The sequence below is a fragment of the Bubalus kerabau genome, chromosome 1 (genome assembly GCF_029407905.1).
Source record: "Bubalus kerabau isolate K-KA32 ecotype Philippines breed swamp buffalo chromosome 1, PCC_UOA_SB_1v2, whole genome shotgun sequence".
Lineage (NCBI taxonomy): Eukaryota > Metazoa > Chordata > Mammalia > Artiodactyla > Bovidae > Bubalus > Bubalus kerabau.
This window is the reverse complement of record NC_073624.1, coordinates 81513795-81533195: the sequence shown is the minus strand read 5'-3', so window position 1 is coordinate 81533195 and position 19401 is coordinate 81513795. Positions and strand designations below refer to the sequence as shown.

The 19401-nt window shown below is 36.5% G+C and overlaps 1 protein-coding gene across 1 annotated transcript in view; it reads left to right on the top strand.

Moving 5' to 3' along the window:
- SLC2A13 (solute carrier family 2 member 13) overlaps positions 1–19401 on the top strand; it is a 527708-nt gene that overhangs the window by 116977 nt on the left and 391330 nt on the right. The window contains exon 3 of the mRNA XM_055580782.1: positions 12210–12418. Coding sequence (XP_055436757.1) covers positions 12210–12418 — 209 coding nt within the window. The remainder of the gene's footprint in view (positions 1–12209; positions 12419–19401) is intronic.

Sequence of the window (19401 nt, the reverse complement as noted above, 5' to 3'; positions counted from 1 at the left end):
TATTTAGTTCTTTGGCCCATTTTTTGATTGGGTCATTTATTTTTCTGGAGTTGAGCTGTAGGAGTTGCTTGTATATTTTTGAGATTAGTTGTTTGTCAGTTGCTTCATTTGCCATTATTTTCTCCCATTCTGAAGGCTGTCTTTTCACCTTGCTTACAGTTTCCTTTGATGTGCAGAAGCTTTTAAGGTTAATTAGGTCCCATTTGTTTATTTTTGCTTTTATTTCCAATATTCTGGGAGGTGGGTCATAGAGGATCCTGCTGTGATGTATGTCGGAGAGTGTTTTGCCTATGTTCTCCTCTAGGAGTTTTATAGTTTCTGGTCTTACGTTGAGATCTTTAATCCATTTTGAGTTTATTTTTGTGTATGGTGTTAGAAAGTGTTCCAGTTTCATTCTTTTACCAGAAAGCAGGAATAGAAGGAACATACCTCAACATAATAAAAGCTATATATGACAAACCCACAGCAAACATTATCCTCAATGGTGAAAAATTGAAAGCATTTCCTCTAAAGTCAGGAACAAGACAAGGGTGCCCACTTTCACCATTACTATTCAACATAGTTTTGGAAGTTTTGGCCACAGCAATCAGAGCAGAAAAAGAAATAAAAGGAATCCAAATTGGAAAATAAGAAGTAAAGCTCTCACTATTTGCAGATGACATGATCCTCTACATAGAAAACCCTAAAGACTCCACCAGAAAATTACTAGAACTAATCAATGACTATAGTAAAGTTGCAGGATATAAAATCAACACCCAGAAATCCCTTGCATTCCTATACACTAATAATGAGAAAACAGAAAGAGAAATTAAGGAAACAATTCCATTCACCATTGCAACGGAAAGAATAAAATACTTAGGAATATATCTTCCTAACGAAACTAAAGACCTATATATAGAAAACTATAAAACACTGGTGAAAGAAATCAAAGAGGACACTAACAGATGGAGAAATATAGAGTGTTCATGGATTGGAAGAATCAATATAGTGAAAATGAGTATACTACCGAAAGCAATTTATAGATTCAATGCAATCCCTATCAAGCTACCAACGATATTCTTCACAGAGCTAGAACAAATAATTTCACAATATGTATGGAAATACAAAAAACCTTGAATAGCCAAAGCGATCTTGAGAAAGAAGAATGGAACTGGAGTAATCAACCTACCTGACTTCAGGCTCTACTACAAAGCCACAGTTATCAAGATAGTATGGTACTGGCACAAAGACAGAAATATAGATCAATGGAACAAAATAGAAAGCCCAGAGATAAATCCATGCACATATGGACACCTTATCTTTGACAAAGGAGGCAAGAATATACAATGGATTAAAGACAATCTCTTTAACAAGTGGGGCTGGGAAATCTGGTCAACCACTTGTAAAAGAATTGATGCTTTTGAACTGTGGTGTTGAAGAAGACTCGAGAGACCCTTGGACTGCAAGATCCAACCAGTCCATTGTGAAGGAGATCAGCCCTGGGATTTCTTTGGAATGAATGATGCTGAAGCTGAAACTCCAGTACTTTGGCCTCCTCATGCGAAGAGTTGACTCATTGGAAAAGACTGTGATGCTGGGAAGGATTGGGGGCAAGAGGAGAAAGGGACGACAGAGGATGAGATGGCTGGATGGCATCACTGACTCGATGGACCTGAGTCTGAGTAAACTCCAGGAGTTGGTGTTGGACAGGGAGGCCTGGCATGCTTCGATTCATGGGGTCGCAAAGAGTCGGACACGACTGAGCGACTGATCTGATCTGATCTGATTCACTGAGCCACCAGGGAAGTCTCAATTTGAATCTTATATTGGCTCCTTGCTTTGTATTCCTTTTCTGCAATGGTCAGTGGTAATTTAAATGTTGTGTTTACTATGACACTTTTTCTAATATCATCTGTTGAAATAATTTTTCTCCTTACTTTTACACTGTGACTAAATCTCAATCATAGCAATTATATAATACTATTCCATTCCACGATTACTAGGTATAAGTTCCTTGAAGCAAGGAAATGTCTCTTGATCATTTGTGTATCTCCATATTCTCAAGTGTAGAGCTTTGCATATGGAAGATATTCAGAGTTTGAAAAAAGAGGGTATATATATATATATATATATATATATATATATGTATGGCTGTGTGCACATTATTTTCTGCACTCTTACTATAAATTTTGTACAAGTCTTGATGCATTTTGCCATGTTGTTTAAGACTATCTAATATCTCTGCCGAATAACACATTCATTTATTTAAATAGCATCTGATCTCATTCTATCAAAGCTAGTGTATTTTGCTGATCCTACTGTGACTACAACACTAAATAACCTCAACCAAGCTAAGTGCGTTGAAAAATGCCAGGCTGAATGAAGGACAAGCTGGAATCAAAATTGCCAGGAGAAATGTCAATAACCTCAGATATACAGATGACACCACCCATATGGCAGAAAGTGAAGGGGAACTGAAGAGCCTCTTGATGAAAGTGAAAGAGGAGAGTGAAAAAGCTGGCTTAAAATTCAGCATTCAAAGAACCAAGATCATGGCATCTGGTCCCATCACTTCATGCAAATAGATGGGGAAACAATGGAAACAGTGACAGAAAATAAAAGACTTTATTTTCTTGGGCTCCACAATCACTGTAGATGGTGATTGCAGCCATGAAATTTTCTTCCTTGGAAGAAAAGCTATGACTGACCTAGACAGCATATTAAAAAGAAGAAATATTACTTTGCTGACAAAGGTCCATCTAGGTAAAGCTATGGTTTTTCCAGTAGTCATGTATGGATGTTAGAGTTGGACCATAAGGAAAGCTGAGTGCTGAAGAATTGATGCTTTTGAACTGTGGTTTTGGAGAAGACTCTTGAGAGTCCCTTGGACAGCAAAGAGATCAAACCAGTCAATCCTAAGGGAAATCAGTCCTCAATATTCATTGGAAGGGCTGATGCTGAAGCTCTAGTACTTTGGCCACCTGATGAGAAGAACTGACTCATTGGAAAAGACCCAGATGCTGGAAAAGATTGAAGGCAGGAGGAGAAGGGAACAACAGACAATGAGATGGTTGGGTGGTATCACTGACTCAATAGACATGAGTTTGAGAAAGCTCCAGGAGTTGGTGATGGACAGTGAGGCCTGGAGTGGTGCAGTCCATGGGGTCTCAAAGAGTTGTACACGACTGAGCAACTGAACTGAATTGAAGCCACTTGCCTTGTGTATTGACCTCAGATTTCTTTCAGAGTAGTTTTCCCTAAATTCTAGATAAAGTTAATATTTTATTTGGCTTATGTCTATGTTTATACCTATGGCTGATTTTTTTAACATAGACTCATTTACTAAGTAACACAAAAATTGCTCATTTGCATTTTTTTTACTAGAGAGAATACAACTTGACACATTAATTTTTTTTATTTACCCCCAGCTCTGTCTCTCTTGTTTGTTCTATCTCCCATCAAATTTTAAAGTGTATTAGTCATTGATAATATGAATGATCATTGATGAATACAGAATATAGCCCTTAATGGCAGAAGAAAATTAACTTCTTAGCCTGAGGCCTTAATTAGGCAGTATTTTATTTCTTTAAATAATTTTTTCATTGAGATATAGTTGATTTACAATGTTGTGTTAGTTTCAGGTAAACTTGAAAGTGAATCTTTTATACAAGTGCATGTATCTATTCTTTTTTAGATTCTTTTCCCATATAGACCGTTATAGAGTATTGAATAGAGATCCCTGTCCTAGGTCCTTATTAGCTATCTATTTTATATATGGTAGTGTATATGTGTCAATTTCAGTCTCCCAGTTTATTCCTCCCCCCCTTACCTGCTGGAAGCCATAAATTTATTACCTATGTCTGTAACTCTATTTTAGTTTTGTAGATAAGTTCGTTTGCAGCCTTGTTAAGGCAATATAATTCTTATTTTAAGTTCTTCTGAGTAATGAACAAAACTTGAAAAATATATTATGAAGTAAGTTGTTATAACTGTAGCAGATAGTAAAATTCAGTACTGTGTTCTTGCATTTAAAACTTTTTCATTAAGTAGGACATATATAAATCATAACTTATGTTTGGTGACTATTGAGTAAATATTTTATTATTAGTATTTAAAGGTGGCTGTTTCTTTTGTAAATCCAAGAATAGAGATTTTGGAGTAAATGTATTACTCATGTATTATTACTTAAAGAATATGAGAAATATATGAAAAAACTCAAAATCCACAGGACTCTTGAACATCAAAATTGAGTAGCTCTAGATATAGGGCTGAAGGACTGTGTTTTTGGATGTGGTTTGAAGGGATTGGCTTATGCCTTTTTAAGGGGAAATTCTTACCAGTCTGTACAGAGTATAACGATCAATATATTGGAAAGTTGCAGCTTGGGGAGATGTTTTGGTATTTACACAATACTGCACTCTAATTATGGAGAAGGCAATGGCACCCCACTCCAGTACTCTTGCCTGGAATATCCCATGGACAGAGGAGCCTGGTGGGCTGCAGTCCATGGGGTCACTAAGAGTTGGACACGACTGAGCGACTTCCCTTTCACTTTTCACTTTCATGCATTGGAGAAAGAAATGGCAACCCACTCCCGTGTTCTTGCCTGGAGAATCCCAGGGACAGAGGAGCCTGGTGGGCTGCTGTCTATGGGGTCGCACAGAGTCGGACATGACTGAAGCAACTTAGCAGCAGCAGCAGCAGCAGCACTCTAATTAAGTTTGTTCATCATGCTCAACTTCTTAGAGTTTGGCACTTAACTTACATTAAGATGTTTGAAGTTTAGCCTTAGCATTCTAAGTAAGCATGCTGCTGCTAAGTCACTTCAGTCGTGTCCGACCCTGTGCGACCCCACAGATGTCAGCCCACTGGGCTGCCCTGTCCCTGGGATTCTCCAGGCAAGAATACTGGAGTGGGTTGCCATTTCTTTCTCCAATGCATGAAAGTGAAAAGTGAAAGTGAAGTCGCTCAGTCGTGTCCGACCTTCAGCGACCCCATGGACTGCAGCCTACCAGGCTCCTCCGTCCATGGGATTTTCCAGGCAGGAGTACTGGAGTGGGGTGCCATTGCCTTCTCCGTAAGTAAGCATAAAGTAACATAAATCTTCATAAAGTAACGTTTTCAAAGAATTTACTGATTCTAACTGCTGACTCGTTCTATGATATTCAGTGAAACGTTTCAGGAAAAAAAGATTTAAAGTTTAAATCATAATTACATGTGAAAGGCTGCCAGTTTGAAATTGTAGCGTTTTAAAGAATAATGCATAGCATCTTAGTTTTTATGATACAGTATTCCTCTAATATATTTGTATTCTTAGAAATGGGTTAACATAACATTCTTATTTCTAAATGAATAGAAAATAGATATAAATGCAAACTAGAAGATAAAGAATGGAGGTAAAACTGTTATAATAACAAATACATTTGTTTTTTTTTTTCCATTTATTATAAGACAGTATTCTATATTATTAGAGGATATTGCTAAAAACCCTCCCTGTACCCAAGACAGTTTCAGAGATTATGTTTTGAAAAATATCAAGATTCTCTATGACTAGAAAAATGTAATGTGATGATTTGGCTTAAAAATGTAAATTTTTAACAACCTGAGGTCTAGAGACAGGTAGGGAAGTAATTATTGAGCTGCACCTTAATGCTCTCATGGCTCATTAGGAGGATAATTGGCTAAATGACTGCAGTGTCCAAAAAAATCTTTACTGTGCTTTTCCACATGAAAATGTCTTCTGTTAGTAGAATCCAGCACCTCAAGAGCAAATAAAAATAATTTTATACAGTTTGTTTTAAATATAACACTTTGTAATACAATTCCCCTAGCTGTGATAGTCTTTCTGTTTTAGCTTGACTTACAATTAAAGCCATAAATCGTATGTCATATAAAGGGTCTTCCCAGGTGGCACTAGTGGTAAAGAACTTGCGTGCCCATGCAGGTAATGTAAGAGGCGCAGGTTCAAGTCCTGGGTCGGGAAGATCCCCTGGAGGAGGAAATGGCAATCCACTCCAGTATTCTTGCTTGGAAAATTCCATGAACGTAGGAGCTTGGCAGGCTACAGTCCATGGGGTCACAGTCAGGCACAACTGAAATGACTTAGCACAGCACAGCCAATTGGAGCAACAAAATTTTGACTTGAGAGATGATCCTTTCAACTCTCAAGTCAAAATTTTGTTGCCCCAATCGTCTTTTAAATTATCTGTTGTCTTACTGTCTAGTTTTTCCTGTGTGAAAAGTTTACCTGTATAGGTTAAAGAAAAATGAAATAAAAATTCAGCTTGGCATAGTAAACAGTAGAAGTTTACCCTTACAAATTATATTTTCTTTAATAGTCAGCTGTTCTCATAGAAACACTCTGGTGTTGAGAAGATAAAAGGATATTTGGTTTGCCACTAGTGGGTCAGCGTTGTTAAGTCCAGTTTGCAGATCCCTAGCCCAGTGGGTGCCGAGCCCAATGCTGTGCTATGTTTGGCAAGACGGGGAGGACTGCACTCAGAGGCTCTTTCTCCTTTTGTTGCTGCAGGGCTTTACTGAGATGTGTTAACAACACTGAGAGATGTGTAAACAACAAACTTCTGAAGCGATCCTTCAAAGTATTGAAATATTAGGCTAATATAAATGTATGCCCCCTTTTATGAATTTTATCAAGTAATTTAAACATTTATTGTAGCTTAGCTTAAAAGAAACATTTATTATAGGGAGCCTGGGTTTTAATCCTAATTCTACTGCATGCTAGTTCTATATCTTCTTTGTGCCTTGTTTCTGTGTCTTTAAAATGGTAATAATAATGGTGCCTATGTTCTATGGTTGTTTTGCGATAAATAAGTTAAGATATTTTAATTCCTTTGAGCAGTGGTTGGCACACAGTAACTGGTGCTAGTGCTATGTGTCAGCTCTTACTTTTGCTGTTACTGTGAAATGATCATGTGTCCAAGCTGAGTTTATACCTTCAAGTAGATTTTCATGAATTTGGAACATAATTAACATCACTGTGGAACTACTAGAGATAAATAATAGGTTCATCTGTTAACTGTGTTATCAGATAACCATTTTGTCATCAGTTCAGAGAAGGGCAGTTATGAACTACAAAATACTGTGTCTTAAATGTTTGTCTATTCGAGGATGCTTGTCTTTCATTTCATAGGTGAGAGCAATGTGATTCCTTTAAGACAAGATTGATTGTAAATGTTCAGTTCAGTGAAGGACTTGTTTGGTTCTGTGTGAGGAACAGGCCATCTGATAGCAGCAGCTTAGCAGGTCTGCTCAGCCATAGTGTAGAAGGTTGACACCTAGGAATGAACGATGTTTGGTTTACAGTTTCAGTTCCTGACACTGGGAAGGCTTAATCTGAGATGAAACCAGGCTTGTCTCCTTTGTTGATAGCTGGCCCAAACACACAATTTGAAAGTATTACTTAGTATTGGAGGTTCCTGTCTTAGTTGTCTAGTATGCAGGTCCTGATACTGGTAGTTGTACCAGAGAATAGCTCATTTGTTAACTTCAGTTTAGAAACTTTTAAAAGGTATCTTTCTATGAGTGATCTTGATACTAAAGAGAATGCTAAATATTTTAGAATTCATGAAGGCTTGGCACATTTTCTTGAGTCAACCTCCTTTCCCATTCTTTCAGCTTGATGTGCTGTCTGGCCTCTAGAAGGTAAATGGCATTTGCTTAAAATGTGGACCTTGAGTGCTTATTGTTCACTTTCACCCTCTGGGTTTTTAAAACACTTAGATCGGTGGTTTTCAGCTGTGAAGGCACATTAGTACCACCTTGGGAACTTTTAAGAAAATAGAATTCCCTGGTCTTAAAGCCCAGACCAATTAGTCTGAATCTCTGGGGTGGTTGGGACCTGGATGCTGGTACGTTTTAAAAGCCTCTTGGGTGATTCTAATGTGTAGCCAGGGTTTAGAACTCTTGATTTGACTTATAATAAGGAGATATCCCATGTCAGGGGGCTACTTGTTTGTTTGGGAATTGCCTGCCTGGTTTATCAGTGTACTCTTGTCATTCATCTGGTTTCCTTGGATTTAGAGGACTCTTGGTGAATCTATAGCAGTGCTTTAGCTAGCCTAGATTGTATGCAGGTCAAGAAGCAACAGTTAGAACTGGGCGTGGAACAATAGACGGGTTCCAAATTGGGAAAGGAATATGTCAAGGCTGTATATTGTCACCCTGCTTATTTAACTTATATGCAGAGTACATCATGCGAAATGCTGGGCTGAATGAATCACAAGCTGGAATCAGATTGCTGGGAGAGGTATCAATAACCTCAGATATGCAGATGATGCCACTCTTATGGCAGAACGTGAAGAAGAACTAAGGAGCCTCTTGATGAAAGTGAAAGAAGAGAGTGAAAAAGCTGGCTTAAAACTCAACATTCAAAAAATGAAGATCATGGCATCTGGTCCCATCACAGATGCAAAGATGAGGAAATAGATGCAAATAGATGGGGAAACAATGGAAACAGTGACCGATTTTATTTTCTTGGGCTCCGAAATCACTGCAGATGGTGACTGCAGCCATGAAATTAAAAGACGCTTGCTCCTTGGAAGAAAAGCTATGACCAACCTGGACAGCACTTTAAAAAGCAGAGACATTACTTTGCTGACAAAGGTCCGAAGTAATGGTTTTTCTAGTAGTCATGTATGGATGTGGGAGTTGGACCATAAAGAAAGTGCTGAAGAATTAATGCTTTTGAAATGTGGTGTTGGAGAAGACTCTTAAGAGTCCCTTGGACTGGGAGGAGATAAAACCATTCAATGCTAAAGGAAATCAGTTCTGAATATTCATTGGAAGGACTGATGCTGAAGCTGAAGCTCCAATACTTCGGCCACCTGGTGTGAAGAACTGACTCCTTGGGAAAGACCCTGATGCTGGGAAAGATTCAAGGCAGGAGGAGAAGGGGACGACAGAGGATGAGATGGGTTTTTATGTCATCACCAACTTGATGGACATGAGTTTGAGCAAGCTCTGGGTGTTGGTGATGGACAGGGGAGCCCACTGTGCTGCATTCCATGGGGTCACAAAGAGTCGGACACGACTGAGTGACTGAACTGAACTGAAAATAAGCTTCTTTGTTTTACTTTTAAAAGAGAAATCTTAGGATGTAAATGTATAAAACATGTTTATCTTGACCAGTCTCTGAAAATAGGCTTTAATTTCCTTAAAATTTGGCAGTAGAATGTGAGTTTCTTTTTCTTATCCTGGTATTAAGTCATTAAATTGTAAATGTCAGATCTAGACTCTTTGCATTTAGAAATTTCAGAAGACTGGAGGACTGAAGTATTCTGTCTCCTACAGCTGGCTTAGAAAACAAGCTAATATGTATATTTGTGTTTTTCTTTTCCCTTTTCTCCTCTTCTTTTTTCTTTTAATTTTAAAAAAAAGCTTATGTTCTGGGATTAAATAGTGTATAATGAAGTATACTGGGGAAGCCTACAATAGTGCAAAATATTACATGAGCATCTTTGAGTCTAAAAGTGATTCAGTTTCTTTATTTATTTCAGTGCTTCTTTGAAGTATTTAGTGTATCCCTTTAATCTTAATTCATCACTAAAGGGAGTTTGGAGAACAGAATAAAAGATTGAGAAAGGTATAAAGAAATGAACATAAAGGGTTTCACCTTTAGTACTTTTCTTATTTATTTCCTAATTCAACATATTTGGTTTCTACCTTTTTATTTGTTGTTGTTCAGTTGCTAACTTGTGTCTCATTCTTTGTGACCCCATTAGCTGCAGCATGCCAGGCTTCCCTGTCCTTCACTCTCTCCTTGAGTTTGCTCAAACTTGTGTCCATTGAGTCAGTGATGCCATCTGACCATCTCATCCTTTGTTGCCCTCTTCTCGTCTTGCCTTCAGTCTTTCCCAGCATCAGGGTCTTCCAATCAGTAAGCTCTTGAAGTCATCTTTTTATTGCTTTTAAGTAATTGGGAGTGTAGGATAATCTTTTCTCTTAAATTTTTAAAGAGAGAACATAACTGAATAGAAATTTCATTCATTTACAGCATTAAAACATACATTTAAGTAACAGATTTGGTTATACAAATTAACATCGTAAAGGAAAGAGGCCAGAAATATGCATTTGTGTGAGCTAATCTTTTTAGTTCTCATCAAATGAGTCTTCTTCAGAAGAAAAGATTTGGTTATATCTTGAATTAAAAAAATTTAGTTTCTTGGAAAGAATTAATCTGTAAGTAACTTTGCAGACCTAAATAACCCAGTAGGGTTTTGCATAAAATGTTATTATAGAAATGTGAAACAGTTATTTTCTGTCTAGATTTTATAGACAGTTTATATTATATAGCTGCTTTGTATCATTTCACAAAACATTTACTAAATGCCCACTGTGCGAGATACTTTATACAGTCCTTTGCTGAATACACGGTTAAATATGCAATCAAGTGAAATAGGTAAATAATTTATTATAATATAAGGTATAATGACATAAATTGAGGTTAAAAATGTTTTGTAGATAAGCTGAGGAAGGAATGATTCAGTATTGGTGTAATTTTCAAAATAAATGGATTAAACTATGAAATATGTCTAATAAGATCTTTTAATATTAAGTGATTTATTTAGTCATTTGTAAACACTTTGTTTACTTTCTATACCTTAGTTAATTTTTCTGAGTGTATTTGTTGTTACAGTTTGTCATAAGAGATACTCTGAACACTCATGTAGCAGTTGTATTTTGCTTTTCTACTCTTTTTGGAATTAAAATGAAATTGCCTGGAAAATAATAGACTTGTTCACAAGATATGTGTATGGAGTCTTCAGGATTGCTGTACTTTTGGTTTAGTGTAGCTTAACACCCGATGTGAAGAACTGACTCATTGGAAAAGACCCTGATGCTGGGAAAGACTGAAGGCAGGAGGAGAAGGGGATGACTGAGGCTGAGATGGTTGGATGGCATCACCAACTCAATGGACATGAGTTTGAGCAGGCTCCAGGAGTTGGTGATGGACAGGGAAGCCTGACGTGCTGCAGTCCATGGGGTCGCAAAGATTCAGACACAACTGAGCGACTGAACTGAAATGAAAAGTTAGAGTAGCTTTGAAAAGTTTATTGAGTCAGGTGGATTCTCATTAATTTATGGGTTTTTATGTAATCAGGACTGGCCTTCTGAGCTCTGCCACCATATATCTACCATGGAAAATATTCTGGGAACCTGGATCAGTAGGAAACATCCAAGTGTCCTAGATTGATTTTTTTTTTAAGTTGCTCAGTCGTGTCCAACTCTTCCTAGATTCATAGAAGCCATCAGTTTAAAGAGGCCTTTAAGTTTATGTAACATAACTCAGTTTAAAAGGATTGAGGGCTGGAGATGTTAGGAGATTAGTCCAGTGGTCAGAATAATTTGAAGAGATCTTGATATTGATATATTCATATTGCTATTTTTGTTATTTCTCTGGTGGATTTAAAATGGTGTGCTTATTTGCTATTTAGAATTTTGCCAGTCATTAAGAATAGACACTTATGTTGATGTATGGGAAAAACCATCACAATATTGTAATTATCATGCAATTAAAATAAGAACAGATGTCTGAAGAAAAGGACAAATGAAACAACATAAGTAGCTTTTTCATATTCCTAAACATTTTAATAATCATTATTTGCATCTGACTATATTTTTTCTGCTATCGCTGCTATATGCTTTCCTAACTCTCTGTCCTTCCCCATCTCCTTGTCCTTTTTTAAAAACAAAGTAAAGTGCTTTTGGCCTGAAAACATATGTTGCTTGATGGCAAAATGAAATCATAACTGGTTATTTACAGAAAAGAAATAACTATAAAGAAATCTGAACATATATTTTAATGAACAGTATATCTTTTAACCAGATATTAGAGAATTTTGTCTTAACCCCATGTTTATATTGTAAATTGCAAAATTATAGTAATGTTAGATAGGAATGGTGATTATGGTGTTTTGCATGTTGTGTTTGGTTCAAAATGCATATCCTTAATGAATGTGACTTTTGTCCATTCCTTTTCATTGTAATTTGTGGGAGAGATAAAGAATCAGATTTTCTCATTTTTCAATTTCCTGCTACAGTATAAGAATGTCATTATTTCTGATGACAGACATATATATATATGATAAAAAGAAAATCTTTCTAATTTTTGCCATTATATGTTATTCCATTGTGGTAAATGCAAACCTTTTATTCATACTCAGCATTTATAAGACCACATTTTACAGCAATATATTGATTTCTTATTGCAGGTACATGCTGGGACTTGCAGCAATTCCAGCAGTTATACAGTTTTTTGGCTTTCTCTTTTTACCTGAAAGCCCTCGATGGCTTATTCAGAAAGGACAGACTCAAAAGGCCCGTAGAATTTTATCTCAGATGCGTGGTAACCAAACCATTGATGAGGAGTATGATAGTATCAAAAACAACATTGAAGAAGAGGAAAAAGAGGTTGGCTCAGGTATGTGGATTTTATATATATATTAATTTTAAGACTACATAATAATTTTACTTTTAAATCATATTCTTTTAATTTTATTTAATATATCTAAATGATGAAATGGTTCTAAATGTATAACTAAGCCAAAATAAATGAATTTGAATTTCAAAAGCAAATAATTGTGTTATAAAAGAATGAAAAAAATTCCCAGAATGCCACTGTCCTCACATAATTTTTATTTTTGTGATTTCTTTTAAATCAGATATACTTGATATAGGTGTCATTTTGTATGGGGGGACATTTTTTTAGTATATTTTACATGTAAATATATATAAAGATAAACCTGCATTATTGACATGTCATAAATAAAAAGTCAGCATGAACTATTGTCAAAATAAAACACTTAAGTAAAATTAAATACCTTGTTTACATATGTTACATTAATTTCCATACTAATTTTTCCCATACTAATTAATTTCCACACTAAGACTAAGCATATACCTTCATATACTAGTTATGGAATAGTTTTGCATTTCCCTGTTTTCATTAAAATGTTTGTGTAATCACAATTTCACTATGTCAGAAACCAAAAAAAAAAAAGCAAGTTTCTGGTTAATTTATGTTGATGAATATAATTTCAGAGAAGAAATCATATAGGGATTTAAAAATCCTCAGACAGGATCTATAATCTTGACAGCTTGATTTGGCTCAGCAATTTGCCAGAGTTTTATGATGGGAAAAAAATAGATATTTTACAATGCCTGTTGGATTCACATTCCCCAAAATTGTTTCATTTTCTCTCAACTTTCCTTCTGCCTCTACAGTAATTGGTTGTTCAATGGAGATGCTTAACTTATATTAGTAAAATGGTTATTCATACATGAAAAAATACTAAACACAAACACACCCCTTTATTGATATGTCTTACACAAGTCTTAGAAGGTCTGCTCACTCACCTCTCTTACTATTCTTTGGATACTGAAGAAACGGTGGAATGAACGCTCTTCAGAAACTGGTCCCTCTGGTAGCCATACACGTGTGCATGTGCGCTTAGTTGCTCGGTCGTGTCTGACTCTTTGCGACCCCGTGGACTGTAGCCTGTCAGGCTCCTCTATTCGTGGGATTTCCCAGGCAAGAATACTGGAGTGGGTTGTCATGCTTTCCTCCAGGGGATCTTCCCAACCCAGAGACTGAACCCACATCTCTAATGACTCCTGCATTGGCAAGCAGGTTCTTTACTCTAGTGCCAACCTGGGAAGCCCAAGTATTCTGCACATTAGTGCATACATTAGAGAGAATTTTGCTTTAACAAAATAATTCATTTTTATGGGTTCAGGATTGTATTAGGTTTTAAAATATAATTTCAAATGTTAATTTAAATTACAAATAACTTATTTTATGCTTCTGACTAAATTCCTTTCATCAGTTACTTGAATTAAATATGAGGTTGTTTTTGTAGTAATCAGTACATTTGAAACCCTTGTGCTAATAATGTGCGAGTGGAAATATTTGCTGAGTATTAGGTTATATTAAATACTACTTAGAACATAAGTTTTTATTAATCTATGTGAGGGGTAGGCCAACAATTTAATTAAAAAAAAAAACAAAACATGTTCTTGTTTTGGAGTGGGTATACCACAGAGTCTACTACACAGCTTTGAATATGCAGCTTCATTTTGACTACTTAAGAATTTGTCTGACTGGTCTAACCATGCAGTTGTTGACACTGCACGTTGCCTCTCATGACTATTTGGAATGTATAGTCAAATGGGTTTTTATAGATACTTGAGGTACACAGGATTGCAATGATCTGCATCTGCTTTGGTGGTGGTTGTGGTGGTTTAGTTGCTAAGTCATATCCAACTCTTGGGACCTGAAGAGTTGGGGCCTGCCAGACTCCTGTGTCCATGGGATTCTCCAGGCAAGAATACTGGAGTGGGTTGCCATTTCCTTCTCCAGAGATTGAACCCAGGTCTCCTGCATTGCAGGCAGATTCTTTACTAACTGAGCTATGAGGGAAGCCTCATTTTAATTTTTATCAGAAGTCTTTGGGAACTACTTACTGTGTTTAAGCTATTTAAATATTAGCTATTTAATCATTTCCATTTAGCTATTTAATCATTTCCTCATTAAACATTGTTTTATATGTACATTTGGCACACATTTTCTTTTTAAATTATATACATAAATGTATTTGTTATACATTACACATTCATTGAAAATTTAAAGAAAAGGCAGCCATCATTTCAAAGACAAAGTTGCAGAAATCTTAATACTGTGTTATTCACTGAATCTCAATATGTTTTATGCTTGATTAATATTATAAACTTTATAACTAATAGGATTAATAATTTATCCATTTCTGATTTGTATTATTTGAGTACTATCATCTTGCTTAATTTTAAAACTAATCCATTATTCTTTTATAAAGGTAAAGAATTAATAGCATTATGGCATGAATGCACACAGTTTTGCCCATGTTACATGACACCAGAAACTTGCAGCTTCATTTTTGTTATTGAGAAATCTGACCGCAATAAAACATGTTTTGCACAGTATCAATTTTATTGCATCATTTTCATGTCCATGAGCAAAACTGTGTCAGTTCAGTTGGAAAATAGAGAGCAGTGCTAGAATTTGCCTTAACAACCAGGATGTCTTGCCCTCAGTCACTTTACATTTGAAGATAGGCTACATGGACTATTACACATGAAGAAACAGCTAACTTTGAAATAAAAATGTTCTGGCTCAGAGAAGATTCAGCCATTGTGTCGGAGGATTAGAGACTGATGTATATCAGTCAATCCATGGATTCTGTTGAGATGAATTTCAAACCATGACTTGGAGCCCAGAAACTCTGAGTGGTGGAAGACAGTTGTTTGGAGGGAAGAACCTTGACCTAGGCACTGTGTATACCCTGATATTCCAGGAGGGTAGAAAGTAGTTGTTTAATACTAAATAATAAAACTTTTTCTTTTAGGCAGAAATATTTTATCATCAGATGTGGTGGCTTAGTTTCCTGCTACCTGTGAGCGTGCTAAATCTGACTCCAGATCAGTAAACCACGTCCTTCTCTCAGAGTTCCTGGTGGATTTGTGACTTGTGACTGTTGTACTACTTAGTGAAGGGAAAGTCGCTCAGTTGTGTCCGGCACTTTGTGACCCCGTGAAATTCTCCAGGCCAAAATGCTGTAGTGGGTAGCCCTTCCTTTCTCTAGAGGATCTTCCCAACCCAGCGATTGAACCCAGGTCTCCCTCATTGCAGGTGTACCTTCTCTTTTTGTGAATTTTTTTTCCCTTGGTCATTTGAATTTAAATTTGACCTCTTTGAGGAAAATAGGGATAGTGGGTGAATTATGTATTAATTTTTTTGATGTATGAAATGTCAGTGTATATGGGGCTTAATTACTTCTGGGTTCAAAACACAATTTATGACTTCATGCGGTGAATATTGTGGCTTCTCTGACCAGGTCAGCAGCAGAGATGAGGCTCATAGGCTGTGCTTGGAATAGGATGGGGTTAAAATGGGATTTCATCTCTTCTGCACGTGGCATGAAGGTTGACCTCAAATTAGGTCCTATTTGCCTTAGGCAACAGATACAAAAATATTGCTTTGATTTATGTCAAAGAGTATTTTCTCTTTTCTTTTGGAAGTTTTATGGTTTCCAGTTGTACATCTAGGTCTTTAATCCATTCTGAGTTTATTTTTAAATATGATGTGAGAAAATGTTCTAATTTTATTCTTTTATATGTAGTTATCTGTTTTTTCCAGCACCACTTATTAAAGAGACTGTATTTTGCTCATTGTGTATTCTTGCCTCCTTGTCATAGATTGACCAACCATTAAATGTGTGAGTTTATTTCTGGGCTCTCTATTCTCTCTATTCTCTATTCATTGTTCTGCCTGTCTATTTTGTGGTCAGTACAATACTGTTTTGATGACTTTGTAGGAAGTCAGGAAGCAAGATTCCTCCAACTGTTATTTTTTTCAATATTGTTTTGGCTTTTCAATGTCTTTTGTGTTTCCAAAAAAATCTTAAAATTACTTGTTTATTTCTGTGATGTGTACCACTGGTAGTTTGATAGGGATTGCACTGAATCTGTAGATTGTCTTGGGTAGTGTGGTCATTTTAACAATATTAATTCTTCCCATCCATCAACATGGTATATCTTTGCATCAGTTTGTATCATCTTCCATTTCTTTCACAGTGTTTTATAGTTTTCTGAGTACAGGTATTTTATCTCCATAGTTAAATTTATTCCCTAGGTATTTTTTTTAATGTGATGGCAAGTGAGATTTAAAAAAAGTCTCATTTTGGCATTTTATTGTTAATGTGTAGAAATATAGCAGATATCTATATATTAAATTTGTGTCCTGTAACTTTATTAATTGATGAACTCTAGTGCTTTTTCCGGAGAAGGCAATGGCACCCCACTCCAGTACTCTTGCCTGGAAAATCCCCTGGACAGAGGAGCCTGGTAGGCTGCAGTCCACGGGGTCACTAAGAGTCGGATACGACTGAGCGTTCTTCACTTTCACTTTTCACTTTCATGCATTGGAGAAGGAAATGGCAACCCACTCCAGTGTTCTTGCCTGGAGAATCCCATGGACGGGGGAGCCTCGTGGGCTGCTGTCTATGGGGTCACACAGGGTCGGACACGACTGAAGTGACTTAGCAGCAGCAGCAGTGCTTTTTCAGGGGCATCTTTAGGATTTTCAATGTATAGTACCATATCATCTGCAAACAGTGACCATTTTACTTCTTTCTTTCAGATTTGGATTCCTTTTATTTTTTCTTCTTCTTGACTGTGGCTGGGACATCTGAAAAAAGTGACGAGAGAAGGCTTTCTTACCTTCTTCCTGATCTTATAGAAAGTCCTTTCAATTTTCACTGTTGAGTATGCCATTAGCTGTGGGTTTGTCATAAATGGTTTTATTATGTTGAAGTATGTCCCCTGTATACCCACTTTGTGGAGAGTTTTTAATCACAAATGGATGCTGAATTATGTCAAAAGGTTTTTCTGCATCTGTTGAGATTATCATATGATTTTTATTCTTCACTTTGTTAATGTGGTGTATCACATTAATTGATTTGTGTATATTTAGCCATCTCTGGAATAAATTCCACTTGATCATGGTGTGTGATTCTTCTAATGTATTGTTATATTTGGTTTGCTATTATTTTGTTGAGGATTTTTGCATGTGTGTTCATCAGTGCTAATGGCCTGTAATTTTTTTTACTATATATATTTCTGTTTGGTTTTGGTATCAGAGTTATTCTTGTCTTGTAGAATGAGTTTGGAAGCATTCATTCCTCTGTAATTTTTGGCAATAGTTTGAGAATTACAGGTGCTAACTCTTTTATAAATGTTTGGTAGAATTCACCTGTGAAGCCATCTGGTCTAGATGTTTGTTAGTTGAGAGTTTTTGATTATTGATTCAATTTCATTTCTGGTAATCAGTCTGTTTCTATTTTCTATTTCATTCTGGTCAGTCTTGAGAGCTTGTACATTTCTAGGAACTTGTCCATTTGTTCTAGATTATTCATTTTATTGGCATATAATCAGTCATACTGTCCTTTGTATTTTTGTGTTGTTGGTTGTAAGTATTCCTTTTTCATATCTGATATAATTTAATTGGGTCCTCTCTCCTTTTTTGTTGATCAGTCTGACTTAAACTTATCAATTTTGTTTGTCTTTTTAAAGAGCTGGCTCTTCGTCTCATTGATCTCTTCTATTATTTTTTTAGTCTCTATTTTATTTATGTCTGTAATTCTCTGGTCTTTGATTTCTTTCCTTTGGCTAACTTTGGGTATTCTTTGTCTTTCTTTTTCCAGTTCCTTAGGTATAAGGTTAGGTGTTTATTTGATATTTTTTCCATTTCCTGAGGTTTGTTTGTATCACTATAAATTTCCCTCATAGAACTGCTTTTGCTACATCCCATAGATTTTGAATCATTGTGTTTTGTTTTCATTTGTCTGAAGGTGTGTGTGTGTGTGTGTGTGTGTCTTTAGATCTGAAATTAGGCCATTCTAGATAGCATATATGGGCTTCCTTGGTAGCTCAGCTGGTAAAGAATCTGCCTGCAACTCAGGAGACCCCATTTTGATTCCTGGGTTAGGAAGATACACCTGGAGAAAGAATAGGCTGCCCACTCCAGTATTCTTGGGCTTCCCTGGTGGCTCAGGCAGTAAAGAATATGCCTGCAATTCAGAAGACCTGGGTTCGATCCCTGGGTTGGGAGAATCACCTGGAGGAGGGCATGGCAACCCTCTCTGGTATTCTTGCCTGGAGAATCTCCATGGATGGAAGAGCCTGGTGGGCTACAGTCCAAGGGGTCTCACAGAGTCAGACATGACTGAGCAAGTTAAGCACAGCACACATAGCATATATATGGATATGTTTTGTATCCATTCAGCCACTCTGTGTCCTTTCATGGGAGCATGTAGTCTGTTTAAATTGAAACTAATTATTGGTAATTAGGTACCTACTGCCTTTTTATTTTATTTTTTAACTTTACAATATTGTATTGGTTTTGCCATATATCAAAATGAATCCACCACAGGTATACATGTGTTCCCCATCCTAAACCCTCCTCCCTCCTTCCTCCCCATACCATCCCCCTGGGTCGTCCCAGTGCACCAGCCCCAAGCATCCAGTATCGTGCATCGAACCTGGACTGGTGACTCGTTTCATATATGATATTATACATGTTTCAATGCCATTATCCCAAATCATCCTACCCTCTCCCTCTCCCACAGAGTCCAAAAGACTGTTCTATACATCAGTGTCTCTTTTGCTGTCTTGTATACAGGGTTATTGTTACCATCTTTCTAAATTCCACATATATGTGTTAGTATAGAGATACCAAAGGAATATTTCCTGCAAAGATGAGCTCAATAAAGGACAGAAATGGTATGGACCTAACAGAAGCAGAAGATATTAAGAAGAGATGGCAAGAATACACAGAAGAACTGGACAAAAAAGATCTTCACGACCCAGATA